The sequence below is a fragment of the Macrosteles quadrilineatus genome, unplaced genomic scaffold, assembly GCF_028750875.1.
Source record: "Macrosteles quadrilineatus isolate MER2022 unplaced genomic scaffold, UCM_ALF_1.0 Scaffold_9__3_contigs__length_116548681, whole genome shotgun sequence".
NCBI classification, from domain to species: domain Eukaryota; kingdom Metazoa; phylum Arthropoda; class Insecta; order Hemiptera; family Cicadellidae; genus Macrosteles; species Macrosteles quadrilineatus.
The window spans coordinates 65,185,301-65,204,192 of NW_026542602.1; the positions used below are offsets into that span (position 1 = coordinate 65,185,301).

Below are 18,892 nucleotides of genomic sequence, written 5' to 3' on the forward strand. Positions count from 1 at the left end.
TTTTTATAAGAACATTTCATAAGTAATAAAATCGATAAAGATCTATATAAAACTATTAAATAAAGCTTTAGATAATCCATTTCAATAAATTCAGTTTGTATAGTGTTAGTGAAACATCAACTCTTTAGTTAAGAAGCTAAAAAATATATCTTTACTTTTTTTTTTTATAACTTCTTTGTAGTTTACAAAATGTTAGCACCGTAATTTTTTATTGAGGAAGAATTGACTAGTTCATTGAGTTAACTTCAAGATCAAGCGCTTTTAATTGGGCTTTGCCACTAAATTCGGGGGAAAAACAATGTACTGTATAAGTTTAAAAGAACTGCTATTGCGAACAAGATGCAATTCATTCATAACTTAGCCATTTAAAAATAGATCATATGACCTAAGATACCACGGTTTCAGTTATCTTTTGTCTAATGGGGCTTTAAGTGGTCTGGTTGTATTTCTCTAAGTGCAAACAACGCTGCTTTAGTGTAAATGCACTTAAAAATACATTGTGATAATGAAATTTACATGACACCTGTCCCTCTTATCTGATACATGATAAGAATGAGATCCTTGTTAAAATATGACACGGGAAGTTATCTTATCTAAATGTTTATTTAATTTATATAATTGCAACAAACTGTTTATCTTGAGACAAATGTTCCAATGTCAGTTGTAAGTTAACGTAATTTTACGGTGTTTTAGTACAAACTTTAGTATGCAACAAGTATGATACAATCTGCAAATAATTTGTGAAATAGCAAAATTCATATGAAGAATGTTTGGATATATATAATATAAATTTCTAAAGTAACCATATATTTAATTGAAATTATAATGAAACACAGTTTGAGTTTGTCTTTGAAGTTTTTTTTTTTTTTTTACTTGGTGTTGTCAATTTTACTCAAGTAGAAAATTGAACTAAGGTCTCGTAGAGTATGCTACAGTATTATTGAAATTCATTTTTCTTTACTAGTCTTTCAGGCAATAAAAATATTGATAGAAATGTATAATAAGATACTTTATTTTACAATATATTACTCTTTTCAGTTTGGTTAGGAAACAAACCGACATTTGTTTAACAAAGGAAATATTATTTCACAACACACACTGATGCTCATTTGAACGAGGCTATTCCCATCCCAAAACTTTCTTCAACCCTTAATAATAAACCAGTACCTGGGGACCGAGCTTTGCTCGGGAAAAGTCATTAGTTCACTCTGAAAGCAGTCTTAGTATTGGAGATACATAAATCCATTCCCAAACTCCACGCGACTCGCCTTTACTTGTATAGGAATGCGATATCTAACTCACCGTAAAAAACATTAGTAAAATCCAGCCGATCACTAAATTAGGAAAAATTAATAAAACAAATTTAGTATGTATTTGAGAAAGTAGTACGGTATTTTTTTAATATTGAACTAACACGTAACGGCCCTTTAGCAATCAAGTAAAACTAAAAGGCCTAATAAATATTTAAGTAGGATTTTCTTAAATATTTTATGTCGTTGACAATTTTTACACCATTTAGAAAACGGTCCAAGTAAGTCCTTGTTAATGGTTGTCTTGATACTTGTATTTTTATGAAGTTTGCCAATAACCTGCCACGATAGTTTCTTGGTTCAATTGTCAAACTTGCATGAAACTTGTAACTTAAAATTTACCATGTAAAAAACAATATAAAATATGGAGGAAATAAATTAAATGATTGAAAGAATGATCGGCGACGGAAGAACGAGCTAAGCGCGGGTTGTAAACATGATAGAATGATTGGATGATGGGATAACTAGGCTTAAATATAGCGGCGGGCTTTTGACAACTATTGAATGGACACGCAGCTTTAAAACAGCTGTTAAAATGGTTCAAAATAGCCTACCTTACTGGTGGGAAATACCATCGTCACTGGGACCTTAAAAAACAAATTTGTACCATTTTGCGACCAAGGCAGGGCCGAGGGTTGAAAAAACAATTGTGGCCTGTGTGATAAACGCGGTTTTCAATACTATGTAGTAGAAGGAACACAATTATATCTACATACCAATCACCCCAACATTAAATGAACCGTCCAACGTCTATCATGAATTTAATTGCATTAAGCAAACAAACCAAAGAGGTAAACAGTACCTTTTCAAAGTGAAATTTTCTTTTCCTAAAAGTCACCCGACAAAGTGGGCTTCCTTTCACAGATTATAGTAGAGAAAGCCATACTTTGGTGCACACCAGCAAAGGCAGTTTGCACTCTCGTTACACATTACATTTTTGCTACAGTTAATATAAAGCATATAAATAATTAGTCTTTCAAACACTGTGAAACACGTTTTTAGGTTAGGTTAAATCCAAACATTGAAAGAAATGGGAAACGCTACACTAGCTGATCGTAGTCGTAATATATTTAAGTGTTGCCAACTTATTTTCAAGCGTACACGGATAGATTACGTGCATAATAAAAGCAGGCTTTTTGTGTTGTTTGGTTGGAATACTGGTGTGCGCCAAAGTAAGGCTTTCTGTACTATAATATGTGCACTTTGTCGGGTGACTGTAGGGAAATTACTGTTTTCATTGGTTCCTTCAACCATTTGTTTTATTCCTTTCCATGCATGATTTTTTTATCGAACCAACATAGGCTATACTGGTAGTTTTTGAAACCCCCTTTGTAACTGTATTAACCATGTTAAATTATTCAATATTTTACTAGTATTACTACTTAACACTTTTGTATTGTGTGGTTTGAACTTAAAATGGAATACTTTACCCGTAAAATTACGTTCATAGAAGTGATGATCCAATCAAGTATCTTGATGCATTACTTGATACCATGCATCAAGTAAATTTCTCACTAGCCACAATAGTAATACTCACCCTATAAAATTTTTCAAGGTTCTTAGAAATAACAAGAAAATCACCATACAACATATTATTTTACTCTTATCAAATGCAATACAACATCAAATACAATGTCAAATTACAATGTGACCATTTAAACGCAATATGATTAATGGTAAAATCAATAATAAAAAAAAAATATCGTTTAAATGAATAGACGAGCACGTTTTTGAAAACCTTTTTTCTCAGCTGATGTGTATCACAGAAAAGATCTTTACATACTGCTAGGAATATATTTTCCTGTAGATGTGCAGAATCCCTTTATAAAAGCTCATAAATAAGCACAAAAAAATGAATTTAAAATTTTTATAAAAATTAACATGGGCCTTATGAGTTGCCAAGCTGGTAGCGAAAAGAAAATCAAAACCAATGGAAGCAATTCCAATCACATGTTTTATTTACAGGGTGGGGTGAAAATAGGTTATGATAAAAGGACAAATCACTCCTATTACCCTAGATACTAATTACAGTGCATTCAAGAGATTTAGATCTTGTTTCATTCCATCACAAGCCATGGATGAGTGCTAAATATTTTCCTTGTTTTTCAGCATATTAACTGTCACCACAGTTATTTGCTCGTACACAAAATGTAGAGTACACTTCCATATCCGTTGGCATAAACAACCGAATGAGTAATATTTATCGATATATCGATTATTCGATATATCGTTTGGTGAGTTATGTAAGGTTAACCTAACCAACTAACCAAACAATAAATCGAATAATCAATATTACTCATTCGGTTGTTTGGGCCAACAGATATGAAAGTGTACCACACATGTATGTGTGCGACCAACCGTGGGATGACCACCTACCAGCTTAGTTACGCAACTAAACGGTCAATAAGCTAAACGTTTTAACTGAAGCGCAATAAACACCCCTTTCGCGTCTTTGTTTACTAGTAAATATGATGTCTTAGGTTACGTGTAAGTATCTACATGCAGACTATTTATATTACTGTTCAGTTTCAAGCATCTGGTTTTAGCGAATTTCCTTATAGGGAAGTAGATATTACCGTAGGTCTCATGTTAGACCCTAAAACCCTTTGATATACTAAATTATTTGTTTTTCAGGCTTTTTAAAAAGGTCTAGAGAGAAATTGGGAAAATTTGTGTTTTGAGGGTGAAAAATTAGAAAACCCATTTTTTACCCCATAAAACCCCCCGTAAACCCCCGTTCCCATTGTCCGATCATGCTGGTTCGCGAACTTATTCAAGTTTATCCCGCCTTACACATTCAAACCGAATTTCATCAAAATCTGACAAAAATTACTCAATTTATCGCGTTCATGGTCGTATATACAGTATATATGTATCTATACATATAAAAATGAGAACGAATGGGGTTTAGGCCTCTGGGGACATCAAAAAGTAAATCGGTCCCGGGCCTAGGTCTTACCAAGCCACCTACTGTAATAGCTACTTCCCTATAGGGAAATTCGCTAAAACATCTTTTATAAACAGAGTTGTAAATTTAGCCTGTTAATCAAAGGTTAAAATTAATCGGTTGAGTTTTAGCTTATTGCTGAAATCTTGTTAATAGTTCGACTTATCGATAGTATAATATACACTATCACAATCGTAATTGACGAAATTATTTAGAAAGTTAGAAGTTGTTTTGAGGGGTTATCTTTACATGACAAGTATTTTCGTCAACTCATAGAAAGATTGAACAATAGTGCAATATGACGAAAAATGTAGTTCATTACAAGGGGAAAAGTGTCTTTTCAACCCTCGCCCATTTTCCGCCCTCGTCTTCGCGTCGGTCTGAGCTTGGGTCTGAAATATTCACTTTACGCCCTAGTGATGAAAATATACTATTTCCATCCCGTTGCCATATCGTAGAAGCAGAGTGAGATTAGTGTTCAAATATTGTATGACATTATCTCTGGAGAAACAAGTAAATATAAAAATAGTGTTATTGTCAACTATCTTAAATTGTGTTAAATTCAGTTGTATAGCCTATATCGAAGCTACCCACGTGGTTGGAGAAAAATAAAACTTATAAACGCTTAAAATTGCCTAATAGTCTCTTAATATTTTAGAATCTATGTAGTACAACTTTTACCAGAGGAGTTCTCTATTTCGTATTGACAACTAAACTATTAATTGTATTTACAAAGAACGCTCTGAGGTTCGGAACCAACTTTTGCTTACAAAAAAGAAAACAATATTGTTGTAAAGCATCAACCTATAACAGTGTGTAAATACAATTTCCTACTCAATTAATATTAATGAGATGGTAATTGATTTGATGCTTAAACGCTGGCCTATAACAGAGAGCAGCGCTCATCTGGGCGCCGATATAATTTAGCTGCAGTATTACTTCACTTACACTTTCTATTTTAGTTTAAGAGAAAGTTATGTATGGTATTGAATCAGTTTACCTTTTAAATTTAACTTTGAATAGCTTACAAACCAATTAAATATAATTAGTTGTACAAACATTTCAAGTTAAGTACTACACTGTTTTGTGTAAACGGTAGTTGCAGACATTTTACATCTTTACAGTACAAAGTTTTACGGAGTTTTGGGATCTGAAACCTGGTCCTGTTTTGGGGAGGCAATACCTAAAAGAAGTTTTGTAACAAACCAAAAACGCGAAAAACACGAAATCTGGAAAAAATTAATATTGAGAGCAGTTACCAAAAAGGGCAAAAACACAAATAGGAAACGAAAAATGTTAAGCAACTTAAGTCCACTTGTTTTAGTCTACACTTAAAACTACTGTTTGTTTTTCACTAAACCGCTTGTAGTCTTAAATACCTTTTCTCCCCGGCCCTTGATTATTCCTCTTAGGGCCAACTTTTTAAAACTTTATCCGATAAATCTTTAAATAGAACTCTACTCCAAAGACTACTGTACCGAAAGTCTGATTGTTTACAAAAGTAGATCATAAATGTGGTTAAGATGACTCAATTATGGGTATATTCATGTCCATAAAATCTCCTCGGGCTAATCAACAATCTTCAGATAACTTTGCTCACTTGTACTCACGAACTAACTACTTCAATGAACAGTTGTCTTCCTTCAGAAGGAACCCCCCTAACATTATCATTGTTATGCCTGTTTTGTAGCTGATGTATGTTTGTTTTGTTCCAAAATCTCTTTCTTTCTTGTTATTCATTCATAGATTTATTGTTGTTAATGTTTTGCGTAGAACTTATTTACATCATAGTTTATAATATATTGTTAAATCTTGTGGAGTGTGGTTGTACTTTCAAAATCTACATGCTTTTTCTGAAATCCAAATTAATATTAAATATTTTTTGTTATTGTCTGTACAATACTTTGTTCATGTTATTATCTGTTATTGTTGTTTGCTGTCTTGTTGTTATTATTTTTTGTTGCAATGCTGTTTTGTTCAATGATCATATGTAACTTCTCTTGTTATTTCCAATGCAATTGTTATCTTTTCATTCTGATCATGTGCATACATACATATTATATACAAAATACATATTTTTTGTAAATGATGTATCCGTTTAAATAAATAAATGAATGAATTGAATAAATTCACGTAGAAATACAAACGTTAATATTGAGCTTTTATTTTCTTCTTTAAAGTTTAGTCTCCATGATAACAAAGGGAACCCCCTCTATTTGTACATTTCCACTACCTTTCACGTGTTCTAAATCTATAGTATTTACATATTTTCTGTAAAAATAATACTTTTTCAGACATGATTGATAGATTGATTGATTGAACTTCGCATTTCTCTCGATATTTTCAATGTCCTGAATACCTAAGATACCTGAGCACCTACCTAACAGTGGGCTTGTGGTCGATGGGGACGCGGTCGCAGTCATGTTGTTTTATCAGTGATTGGCAAAGGAAGCATCCCAGATTGGCCTCATCCTCGCATTATCCACTCGGCGATTGGACTTAAGTCAGATGGATGGTGGGTGACGATTGTCCACTCAAGGGCGATCATCTGATCCTTCCTTTGTCTAGCACCCGCCAAATTTCAGAACACCCGCCAAAATTAACTCCTCTTATCGTTTTAGATTGAACTTGGTGGTTCACGGTTTTATGGATTCCATGATGATTAAATTATTTTTAAGTAAATATAAGCAAAGGTTCTAAAAATGTTGTTTGTTTTGTATAATTACTGTTTTACATTTCCATCTTGACGACTACAGTAGTAGTTTTGTTTACAGTTTTCGTATATAACTGGGGTTTCGCTCACTAAAAGTAGTATTTTCCCCTAAAAATACGAGCGTGCATATCTCCATTTTAAAACTTATAAATAGACAAATATTTATTTTAACGTGTAAAAGCCTGTCGTAGTTTAATCCATACAAAAATATTCAACGGCGGACGTTAATCCACACAAGGGAGTATCGCATCCACAGATCATATAAATATCCACAATTCGTGACCTCCGAAATACCTGGATTACAGGACGACGCCACCGTCCCAGTCCTTTACTAAGATGACAATTGTTTACGTATCTAAGCTGACTGCGAATTCAGATCTACAGATTGAGTAATGATAAGTGATAACCAGTGTAGCTTTGGTACTAAGATCGGATGTTCCCATAGCCAGGACCATCTGTCAAGTCAAATAATCAAGGAATGCTGGGTCAAATTTCAAACAATCTAAAAGCTACTGAAGTCCCACACCTTCTGATTAACTCTTTGATTCGTCTGCGGATTGGGCTGGACTGGAACGGACTGAATCAAAATTGGATTGAAACCGTGTATTCCAAAACAGTTCATATCGTAGTGCAGTGGCGTGATGGCGGAAGTGTAGGAAGATTATGGTCATTGCCACAACTAGTCTCGTACCCACTCAGACGAGCGTCTATCCCACACCCTTACACCATATCCGGAAAAGTACAAAAGTTTGCAAAAACAGTTGTATACAAATGAATTTACAATAGGTACAGAACAAAAAGGTTTTTTCTTAATGGATAAAAGCATCTACAATATGTTTAGGTACCGGTATATACAGTATCAAAAATATAATTTTACATTAACGGTTAATTCAATTTACCAAATAATCATATAGGCATATGACACATCAAAATGAAGCTTAGAGCGTGTAGATATTCGAAAATTATTGGTGAACTAATTTCTTAAGGGATCTGCCACACAAGCCGATTTCCAAAGGGCTACGCCTGACATGCTTCCAGAGTTTAAATATTTTAGTTTAATTTATTTAATAAAACAGCTGGTCGATACAATTTACTTGTGTTTATTTATTTACTTGAAAAAGATGTGTGTGATAATTTATTTAGATTGAGTAAATATGTGTGTTATTTAGTAAGGGTTAAGTTTTGTTAAAATAATGTAGTACACGTTTTGTAGAATATTGCGCACACACAAATAACTACTTTAGGTAAAATTGAGTTTTTATTCTAAAACTAATAATAGATGTGTAAATATTTTATACAAAGAACAACATACTTTTTTCTTTTCCCCCCATTATTCTTTATTAGGCCCTACATTATTCTTTCCCACATTTTCTTCCCGTTGCAAAGCATGGGTATAGAAGCTCGTTTATATTGAGCTATCTACTGGTCGTGCTACTGTACAAACTTACGTGTACAAAAACTCTCAGTGTAGAAGCGTAAAAATTATACTATTATACGTAATAAGTTCATTCACAATGTTAAAAACTGATACTGAAGTGATATAAGAGATAACATTTGCACTCCACAAAAACTGTGCAGTTTATTTATACAAACACCAAAACTTTGGTTATTCACTACAACTTCTATTTCCGATTATTCTCATGATAAGATTATAGTTAGTTTATACTTTAGGCAAAAAGAAAACAGGTCAGATTTAACTTTATACTGATTCAACCATGAAAGGTGAAGAAATCCACCAACAAACAAGTAGATAATAAGTTCAGACCTGCTTGTACAAACAAGGTCAAGAAAAGAGTATTTAAGTTTAGAATTTTAGTTTTAATTCCATTGTAAAACTAAAGCCATATTGATTTTTTTCTTTTGACGATTATCATGAACTGTCTAGTTTTTACAATAAATCATTTAATTTCATTCATTATTATGTTAATGATGTTCCTCAAAATGACAAATAATAGATACCGTTTTCACATAGAATAAATCAAGTTAATTAATCTAACATAACAAAAATCTTTCAGGTCTACCTCAATTAGTATTGTAAATAAAGAGATTAATAGTTATTTTATGCTACAGGCAAAAAGAAGACAGAGCAATTACAGTATTATCGGCAAAGCTGACCAGAAAAAAGGAAAGGTTATCAAATTCGGATGGATTGAAGGGGTTTATGTAAGTATCAACTTGATTTTCTTTTCCAACTGATATGGAACAAAAAGTTTACTAAGTCTCAATGAAGATTACAAAAGGAAAACTTAAGCTTTGTTTGCATTTAAACTAGTCGTGGACTCAGGAATTTTGCCTATAAAAAATCCCATAGGTGTTTTTACAGTAGGAACTTTGTGCCAATATATTTTGATTCAAACACAATGCAAGGCACATTATTTTTTTCTCCAGAAATTTTTCTTACAAGGTATTTTTAATAGGCACCTGCCTCTACTATTGAGTGAATGTTTACTCATACTTTAATTTATCAACAGCTAATCCTAAAAATACTCTTAACCACAAAGTTTGTCTTCTTAATAAGGATTTAGACCATACACAGTAGTTTTCTTTAAATGTTTGTGTTTAGCATATTTTTGCTTATTGTCCCTTACAGTACATAGATCCATAGATACTGAAATGGTTTTAACGTTATTCAATTGGGTTCACAAGTGTCACGTAAAATTAAGTATTTTACTTAAAGGTCCCACTAAGTTTTTTCGTTTTTTGTATTATTTTGATCAGTACAATCACCATATACTATAGTGAAATGTATAATTAAATTTAAAAAGTCAACAAGGTCAATATATAATAAATTATTTTAATCCACAAGCGCTTTCAGAAACTAGCCTATGTTTCCATCGTCCATGTTTAAACTGATACAAAAAGTAAATATTTACAATGATAAAATAATTTAAAGTAAAGTTAAAACAGATGATGAAGAGGATATTGGAAAAATATATGAAAAAATAATCTTTTGAAATTTGGATATATTACAGTGTTTTTCTTGTTGTTATTATTTTAAGTAATTCCGAGTTCATAATTGGGCCGTCTTGTTTTATTTTAATGAACTTTTAAATTTAATTATACATTTCACTATTCATTGCCAATATCTCCAATATAAGTTACCATATACTATATTATTTGATTTTTTTTTTACCCAAACCGTAGGTGTAATATCATGGTGTAATACTACTTACTTTTAATACTGCGCCCACTCAAATTCAATTCAATTTTTGCCCTCACCACTTCAAAATTCTCTGTCCTGCACTATGTTGAATTTTCTTCCAAATCTCCTCTTGTTAACCATACTTGACATATTATATTATAATACTGGAATTATTTATGGTGAAAAGTTTAGATGTGAATATAGAACAATAGAATATGACAGTAAAATTCCCTAAAGCCGGGTTTTCCTTGGCGCGAAAGTGGAGAGCGGAGAGAGGAACACAGAGAGTGGACTCCACTTGTCTTAGGTAATTTAATGTTACTGTTTTCCTAGAAGCGGAGTGAAACACCATGTTAATCTCTTTTCCGCTATCCGCGTTCCTCTCTACGCTCTCCACTTCCACGCCTAGGAAAACCCAGCTTAATATAAAAAATATGTCAGTTTCAAAGTCCCTGCATTAAAATCCATTTTCAGATGAGATGCCTCCTAAACATCTGGGGAGTTATGCTGTTCCTTCGGTTGTCTTGGGTAATAGGGCAAGCAGGAGTAGGTAAGTTTATTTGCAAAAATCATAACTAAGTTTTATAAATGCATAACTTATTTAATTAGACAAGCAATTATTAGGCACTTGTCCTAAAACGTTTACAGTACTTAGTACAGTACAGTAGTCAGTGTCTTTGTATTGCATTTTTACAATAACTTATAAAACTTTCAATAGATAACTTAGAATATTTGTTTTACATCAAAGATCTGTAAAATGTGATCAGGCAAAGAAGGTATATCTACTTATGCAAGTCTGTGGTTAACCACAATGTAAGGAGCTTTGATCATGTGACAGCCTCCTGTGTCATCGTGGGAAACGATTAAAGCTCAGTCGACAAGTTATTGTTGATTACATGGAAAATATAAATGGATAAATTATGTCATATGAATGTTTAACTAAAAATATTTCATATTTTGAAAACATAAACTAGTTACTAGTAAGAGACTCATATTTTGTCATAACATTTTCATGGATAACGCAAACCAAAGGTAGCTTTGAAGCAAAACCTGGTGTAGCAGTTGTTAGTAACAGTTACTTGTACCAGTCTCACTTCCACTTGAGTCACCTCCATTTACAGAAAACTCCATAGTGTTTACCTTCCTTGTATTTGTAACAGTTGTCAGTTACTTGTACCAGTCTAACATGAGCTACATTCTTTTGCAGACATATCCATTGTGTTCACCTACCCTGTATTTGTAACAGATACTTTTACCAGTCTCACTTGAGCCACATTCTTTTGCAGACATGTCCATTGTGTTTACTTACCCTGTATTTGTAACAGTTACTTTTTCCAGTCTCACTTGAGCCACATTCTTTTGCAGACATGTCCGTTGTGTTTATACTTACCCTGTATTTGTAACAGTTACTTTTACCAGTCTCACTTGAGCCACCTTCTTTTGCAGACATGCCCATTGTGTTTACTTACCCTGTATTTGTAACAGTTACTTTTGACAGTCTCACTTGAGCCACCTTCTTTTGCAGACATGCCCATTGTGTTTACTTACCCTGTATTTGTAACAGTTACTTTTACCAGTCTCACTTGAGCCACCTTCTTTTGCAGACATGCCCATTGTGTTTACTTACCCTGTATTTGTAACAGTTACTTTTACCAGTCTCACTTGAGCCACCTTCTTTTGCAGACATGCCCATTGTGTTTACTTACCCTGTATTTGTAACAGTTACTTTGTACCAGTCTCACTTGAGCCACCTTCTTTTGCAGACATGCCCATTGTGTTTACTTACCCTGTATTTGTAACAGTTACTTTTACCAGTCTCACTTGAGCCACCTTCTTTTGCAGACATGCCCATTGTGTTTACTTACTCTGTATTTGTAACAGTTACTTTTACCAGTCTCACTTGAGCCACCTTCTTTTGCAGACATGCCCATTGTGTTTACTTACCCTGTATTTGTAACAGTTACTTTTACCAGTCTTACTTGAGCCACCTTCTTTTGTAGACATGCTCATTGTGTTTACTTACTCTGTATTTGTAACAGTTACTTTTACCAGTCACATATGAGCCACCTTCTTTTGCAGACATGGCCATTGTGTTTACTTACCCTGTATTTGTAACAGTTACTTGTACCAGTCTCACAGGAGCTCTTTTATTTTGCAGACATAACCATTGTGTTCACCTACCCCATATTTTTAAAAGTTTCTGATAACTGGTGGTGTAAGGGTAAATGTTTCAGAGTGGGAACGCCCATTGTGAACTGACTAACATTGGAGATGTTCATGGTATCACTGGGAATCCAAGAGTTGTTCATGATTCTGCTACACCCGCTGAAGGTTTTTTTGATTTAACCACAATTGCGTGAGACGTATAACTTATTTTAATGATAATGATAATGTTATATTCCGTTTAGCTTTGTTGGGCTGCAAAAGCAATGGTTGTCTTTTGGTAATTAGTATATTATGATACATAGCAGAGCAGATTGGGAACACCGTTCACACTAACATTATTCTCACCCCTCTACACCACTGGTTTTCACTTGAAACTCTTTGTATCCTGTTTTTACTACCATACAGTGACGTTTTTCTTTTGTGATTTGCCAGCTTTGGCTGTTTGTGTACTATTTTTGTTTGCATTTTAGGCACTCTCTCTTACCTGAGGATGGGTGTAGATTTCAGATTCCGAAACGTGTAAATTGTGTAATACTACTAACAGTGATATCCACAGAGATCCCTTCAATAACTTGTTCGTACCAGTTTCTTGAGTGAAGGTGGTTCTAGGGTGGGGAGTAGCAGTCATATGTTTGGCCAACATAGTCACTCTGTTCACCACATTGTCAATGTCAGCTGTCAGCACCAACGGGCTGATTGAAGGAGGTACCCTAAACAACCAAGAGCCTGCACAGCTTTTTTTTGCTTTTATCAATGATTTTCATGGCTGTGAATTTTGTACTATTATTTTAATTTTTTTTGCATACATGTTTTCAGTGTGAAGAGTGAACCTTAGATTTACTTTTGAGTTTGAGAGCTTCAATTTTATCAAGGCACACACTACACAGTGTTATTTGCATTACTTGCTTTTTCCACATTTTATTTTCACTATGGCAGTTTTTACGCTTTTTTGCTAGTATTTTGGATACGATTTCCTTCTCTAAAATACACCATAAAACTTTAAATGACTGAACCTTGGCTAAGCTATTAAGCTTTTAACATTTTGATGTTACTATAGACAATATGTTTGCGTTTTCACACTCCTGGCGCTCAATTGACCAACGATTGTGATTGCCCTAACTGCAGGGTCAGTTACAAAGCACAATGATTGCAATGATTGCAGGGGCTGTGACGCATGTGCATGGATGTTTCAGTTCAGGGTGTCTCGGTGATCTTGTTTGCCAATACCGTGACTCTCGTCACGGCAATATCCATGTCTGCCGTAAGCACTAATGGAGAGATAGAAGCAGGTCGGTAACTCTACACTAAGACATACAATGGCCTCTAGTGGCTTTTCTCTAAATCTAACTCATGGTGGAGGGGCTTTAACATGGTAAGGAGTTAATAATTTGATAAAATAACTACCAATGCTGTACTATATTTGATAAATACTGTCATTTTTCTGATGTAGGATGGCATAGAAAGATTATTTAAACTCAATAATTAGTGTTTAAAAACTAATGTGTGGATTATTTTTTTTCTGGGCTTTTGTTTTATAGGAAATTTTCCTTATATAAGCTATTACCGTATGTCTCATGGTAAGATCTTGACCTGGAACTGATTTACTTATTCATTTTGAGTCCACAGAGGCCAAAAATACCATCCCTTCATATTCATAGTTTCCATTGACATGATAACTCGAGCAAAAATTATCTGATTTTGATTCAATTTGGTGTAAACCAACATCTATTCGAACGAGTTTGCGAACTAGCATGATCGGACAATGGTAACGAGAGTTTATGAAGGGGTTTTCTATAATTATAATTAAATTAATTCATAAAAATTGATTTTTCTATCTTTTAACCGTAAAAACATAAAATTTTGCAATTTATTTCTTAACCATCATGTAGGCCTAGAGCTTAAAAAAACAAATAATTTATTTTTTAATAAGTAAACTGGTGTAGTTTGATTGTTTATGAACATATGTTTGTCAAATTTGGAAAATTTATATACAGGGTTATTACAAATCAAATAGACAAACTGTATATTGAATTGAATACAAACTGTCTATTTTCAGTAAAAACACTTTGTTACTTATTATCTTCCCTGTAGCAGCACACCTATACTCATTAAACAATTTTATTTAAAATGGGGAATACAAATGACATGTTTAAAAAGATATTTTATTGAAAATACAATCAGGCATATGGAAATTCGTTTGGTAGGCAGGTTGGCTGCAACGGGTATATTTTATAGTCTAATAACAACATAATTAAGTAAATGCTATTTAAACAAGTACAAGCATATAGTTTGCAACATTTTAACTCCCAAGTATGAAAGTTCTCTGCATAGTGGCACTAAACACACATAGCTGTTGTTCCTGCTTAAATGTAGGTATTGCATTTAATTCTTCTTAAATATATTATTTTGGGACAGAGTATAGTTTTGGAGGCAGTTTTGAACAAAATCTTTGTTTAGAATATGCTTTTAGTTTGTAGTTTATTCTGAGAACTTAAAGTAAGATACATTCTCCTCATCTTAGTTATGTTTATGATGTAAGAGCATTATTTCATATGTCCAAGTCTAAAATTGGTAAAATAATAATTGTTACCGTATAGCATATTAAAATTGCCTCAAATGAAAAAGGTTGTATAGTGTAAAACAGCTTACCGAAGTCCGAGACGCTAACCACTAGGCAAGCAACATCCTATTAAGTTATCCAATAGCATCATAAAAAATTCTTTATTGTGTGTTATTTCTATATCTTGAAGAACTTATTTACTGAAAGAAAAATTGGACTTTTAGGAATGAAAATTAGAGCTGAATCTATATTGGAGATGCTTTTTTACAAAAGGGTACCGGTACCTATATGATAACTCTTTCAAACTACATCAGTTAATACTTTCATGACAAAAATGTTTTGTACATGTTAGACCACTCTATACCTCAAAGAACAGTAATATTCAACAATACATTTGCTCCTACAGGTGGTATCTACTACATGATCTCTCGTTCGCTGGGTCCAGAGTTTGGAGGAGCCATTGGTCTTATGTTCACACTCGCCAACTCCGTAGCTGTCTCCATGTACATCGTAGGCTTCTGCGAGTCCGTGCAGGACGTCATGAGGATGTTCGGCACGTCAATCATCGACAACGGGACTAATGACGTACGACTCGTTGGGTCAGTCACTCTAGTCGGTATACTAATCCTCGCATTTGTTGGAATGGACTGGGTAACTAGGGTAAGTATGATGACCCCCCCCCCCCTCTTAATAGAATTTCACTAGGTCAGATAGTCTAAAAGGCCAACACTGTAAACATGTATACAGGGGCGTACCCAGGGATAGAATTTGGAGGAGCTAACTGAATGGTAGGGGTTCTAAATAAAATATACGTTTTAAAAGTCTGGGGGAGTGGGCCCTCCGGGCCCCCCTGGGTACGCCCCTGCATGTATTTTATCGTTGCTTGACATGATGCTGATCCAGATAAAAAAAATATAGGGGACAGGGTTAAATTATTTTGAACAATGGGAACAGCTTCATAAAATAATCAAAGGTTATTTCCAGAAAATCAATCCGAGGTAGTATATTAGTACTGTAAATTATCTTAATGTTTTTTTACAGACTCAAATGTGTCTTCTGGTGGTACTACTCTTCTCACAGATAGACTTTGTCATTGGAACTATCCTTGGACCTAAAAATGACCTTGAAGTGGCCAAAGGATTTGTTGGTTACAACTGTAAGTACTCTACTGTAATTAGTTGTAAAAGCAATTCAATGATTAAGTATTTCGTCTGTTACTGTATCCATATGAGTATATACTGGTACCAAGGAGTAGCATTTATTATGAGGCAATCTTTGGCAGTGTCAGGAAATTTAAAGTGAATGATTGTATGAATACAAGTTTTGTTTTTATAATGAAGCCATTTAAGAAGATTAAGAATGCAAAATAAATATTCCTTACTGCTTTTATCAGGCACAATTGATTATCTTTATTCCATATTCAGTGCTCTACAATGTTACAATCTGTTAGCTCAGAAAACTTACACTGTCTAAAGTGTTTAAATTTACATTTTAATTGCCTAAACGAGGAGTTTTCTGTTTCAGTAGAATTGTTCAAGGAAAACCTTGGCCCTGACTACAGAACATTTGAGGGGGTGGAACATGACTTCTTTTCAGTATTTGCTGTATTCTTCCCTGCAGTGACAGGAATCGTAGCGGGGGCGAATCTGTCTGGGGATCTAAAGGTACAGTAGACTCCCTCTTATCCGGACACCTTTTAACCAGACATCGTTTTAACCGGACTACACTCGGCGGAAATGACATCTCTTTAAGCGGACAATTTTTATCAGCACATTGGTTAACCGGACAAGATCGGCAGGTAGTGGGCAGTTATTCTATGTTCAATCAAATACAATGTTTGTTTAATGCTCTTGAGTTTAAATATTTTACTTTTAATCAGTGATTTTACACTGTCAATAGCCAAACTGTTTTGCAAACTTGTATGGACAGACATTACATCAGCTGATGTCAAATCACTACTATCTACTACTGTTGTTCAAAGGTTTATTGCGGACATTTTCCATCACGATGGTAAAAAAAAACATCATCTACTACATCTACCACTACTGTTAGCACACTACTGTAGGCATCTACTACTGTTGTGACCTTATAGGAGACTTGTTTATACAGGACCCAAGTTCAGCGATTCCCAAAGGCACGTTGCTGGCAATAGCCTCAACTTTTCTGTCGTACATCAGCTATGCCTTCATGATGGGAGGCTGCATGTTACGGGACGCTTCCGGGAACGTGACGCTGGTAACAGAGTTTGAAGGGCTGAAAGATCACGAGCTGTTTGAGCAAATTGGTAGCTGCAACGGAACTTGCAGATACGGAATGCAGAATGACAATCAGGTAATGTGCACATTTACGTAGTGGGGGTAGCATACTAGATTTAATAGAGGTTTTGAAAAAGTATATATTGAGGTCTGACTTTTTTGCTTATTGCAGCCTACTTTACTGTTATCTAAATAACCTAAGTTTACAGCTCTTTTACTCCCTAGTAGAGCCAAAAAAAAGGTAAACAATGTACAAAATGTACGTACTTTGAGCTAATTAGCTCAATAATTAGTGCAGTATATGGCAAATAGTAGAGTTGATCACAGAGACCAAAAGTGTATTTCCAACTCTCACACTTTTCTCAACCTTGTTGTCGCTTCAGTCGTTAAACTGTTTGAGCTTGTGGCAAAAAGAGTTATTTCAGACCCAAGTTATGAAATACAGTATTTATTTATTGATGTGTAAAATTTATGATTTTTAAGATTTCAGGTTTTACTATTATATCCTCATATCTTTGACTGTAGTCATACCAACCGTCACTTTTCTGCAGGCTATGGAGTTAGCCTCGCTGTGGGGTCCTCTCATCTACGGAGGTTGTTTTGCTGCTACTCTCTCCTCTGCCATCGCAAGTCTGGTCGGAGCTCCTAGAGTGCTACAGGTGATTGGGGTTATTTACGTACTTACTTAGGCCCCAAAACTGTCTTCAGCCTCGTCTTGAGCATCCCCTCCAGCCCTAATTCGATTTATGTCAGAGCAGTGTTCAAGTATCTCCGGACTTTTGGCTCTCTTACAGTCGACTGCCTCATCTGCCAATAGATTCGTTGGAGTTTCTTGTTCTGAAAAAAGTTACAGTAAATTCTGTGCATCAACATCTCAGCATGTTAACAACATAAAACTATATCTTTCGATACTGCAAATAGACTTTTCATACCATTTTAAATTATGAAGTCTATTTTAATGATTGTTTCATGTCGAACAACACTTGATTGTCGGTGTTGGCTACAGTGAATATTTCCTATTGTTTTGTAAATTTTACAGTTTGCTCTTTACTATATAGTTTTTTTTATTTTTATAAATCAAATCCAATGAATATTTTTGCCTTGGTTAAAAATGGAACCATTCAAATTTGAATTGAAGAGCACATTCCATCTATAAATCAGCTGAATTGCTAGTTTTTAGTTTTTGCACAAAAAAGAACTGCTAGAGTGTGTGTTCTTCTGTTGAAGTTCTATTTTCCTGGTTCAGTTGTTTATACTACACTAATAGTATCTAATTGATAGGGACATAAAATGTGCTATAATTTGCAGCACTAAGTTGCTCTTCCATAATTGATTTCTATACAGAAGAAAATTGTATTTTACAGCATAGCATGCAGCGTGAGTCACTAACGCTAATCTATATAATTAATACGCTACACGAAAGTTTGTCGGTTGAACTCCTCCGCCATTTCTTAACTGATTTTATCCATTGACGTCTCATTGGAAAGAGCGTGTCGCGTAGATTTGCAAACTGACCTTGCATTTTTGAAAAAGTCCCTTGGGCTCTGCCCCAGTGGCTTTGAAAGTTCCCATGTTATCCTTATGAAGAACATAATTGTTTACATTTTGATCAGCTGTATAATTTTATTGCTGTTATTTACTTTTTAATTCAACGAAACACATTGAGTACATTTATTTACTACTAGCTGTAACCCGCGGGCTTTGCCCCGTTTAACTTCTTAATTTTCAATATTATCTCGTTCGCATGGCTCAATAACGTCCTGGTTGAAGATTGTTCGCTACGCTCACTCACCTTTAGA

The 18,892-nt window shown here is 34.3% G+C and overlaps 1 protein-coding gene across 3 annotated transcripts in view; it reads left to right on the forward strand.

The window, feature by feature from the left end:
• The window catches only part of LOC129003220 (bumetanide-sensitive sodium-(potassium)-chloride cotransporter-like), a 49,858-nt gene that overhangs the window by 14,553 nt on the left and 16,413 nt on the right, over window positions 1–18,892 (forward strand). For 2 of the 3 annotated variants that reach the window (XM_054431507.1, XM_054431509.1), the window contains exons 3-10: window positions 9,041–9,133; window positions 10,587–10,662; window positions 12,888–12,983; window positions 15,245–15,498; window positions 15,880–15,994; window positions 16,363–16,502; window positions 16,948–17,169; window positions 17,645–17,752. In XM_054431507.1, coding sequence (XP_054287482.1) covers window positions 9,041–9,133; window positions 10,587–10,662; window positions 12,888–12,983; window positions 15,245–15,498; window positions 15,880–15,994; window positions 16,363–16,502; window positions 16,948–17,169; window positions 17,645–17,752 — 1,104 coding nt within the window. Of the gene's footprint in view, window positions 1–9,040; window positions 9,134–10,586; window positions 10,663–12,887; window positions 12,984–13,471; window positions 13,568–15,244; window positions 15,499–15,879; window positions 15,995–16,362; window positions 16,503–16,947; window positions 17,170–17,644; window positions 17,753–18,892 lie in introns of all 3 variants that reach the window. The other variant, XM_054431508.1, reaches the window with a different exon arrangement.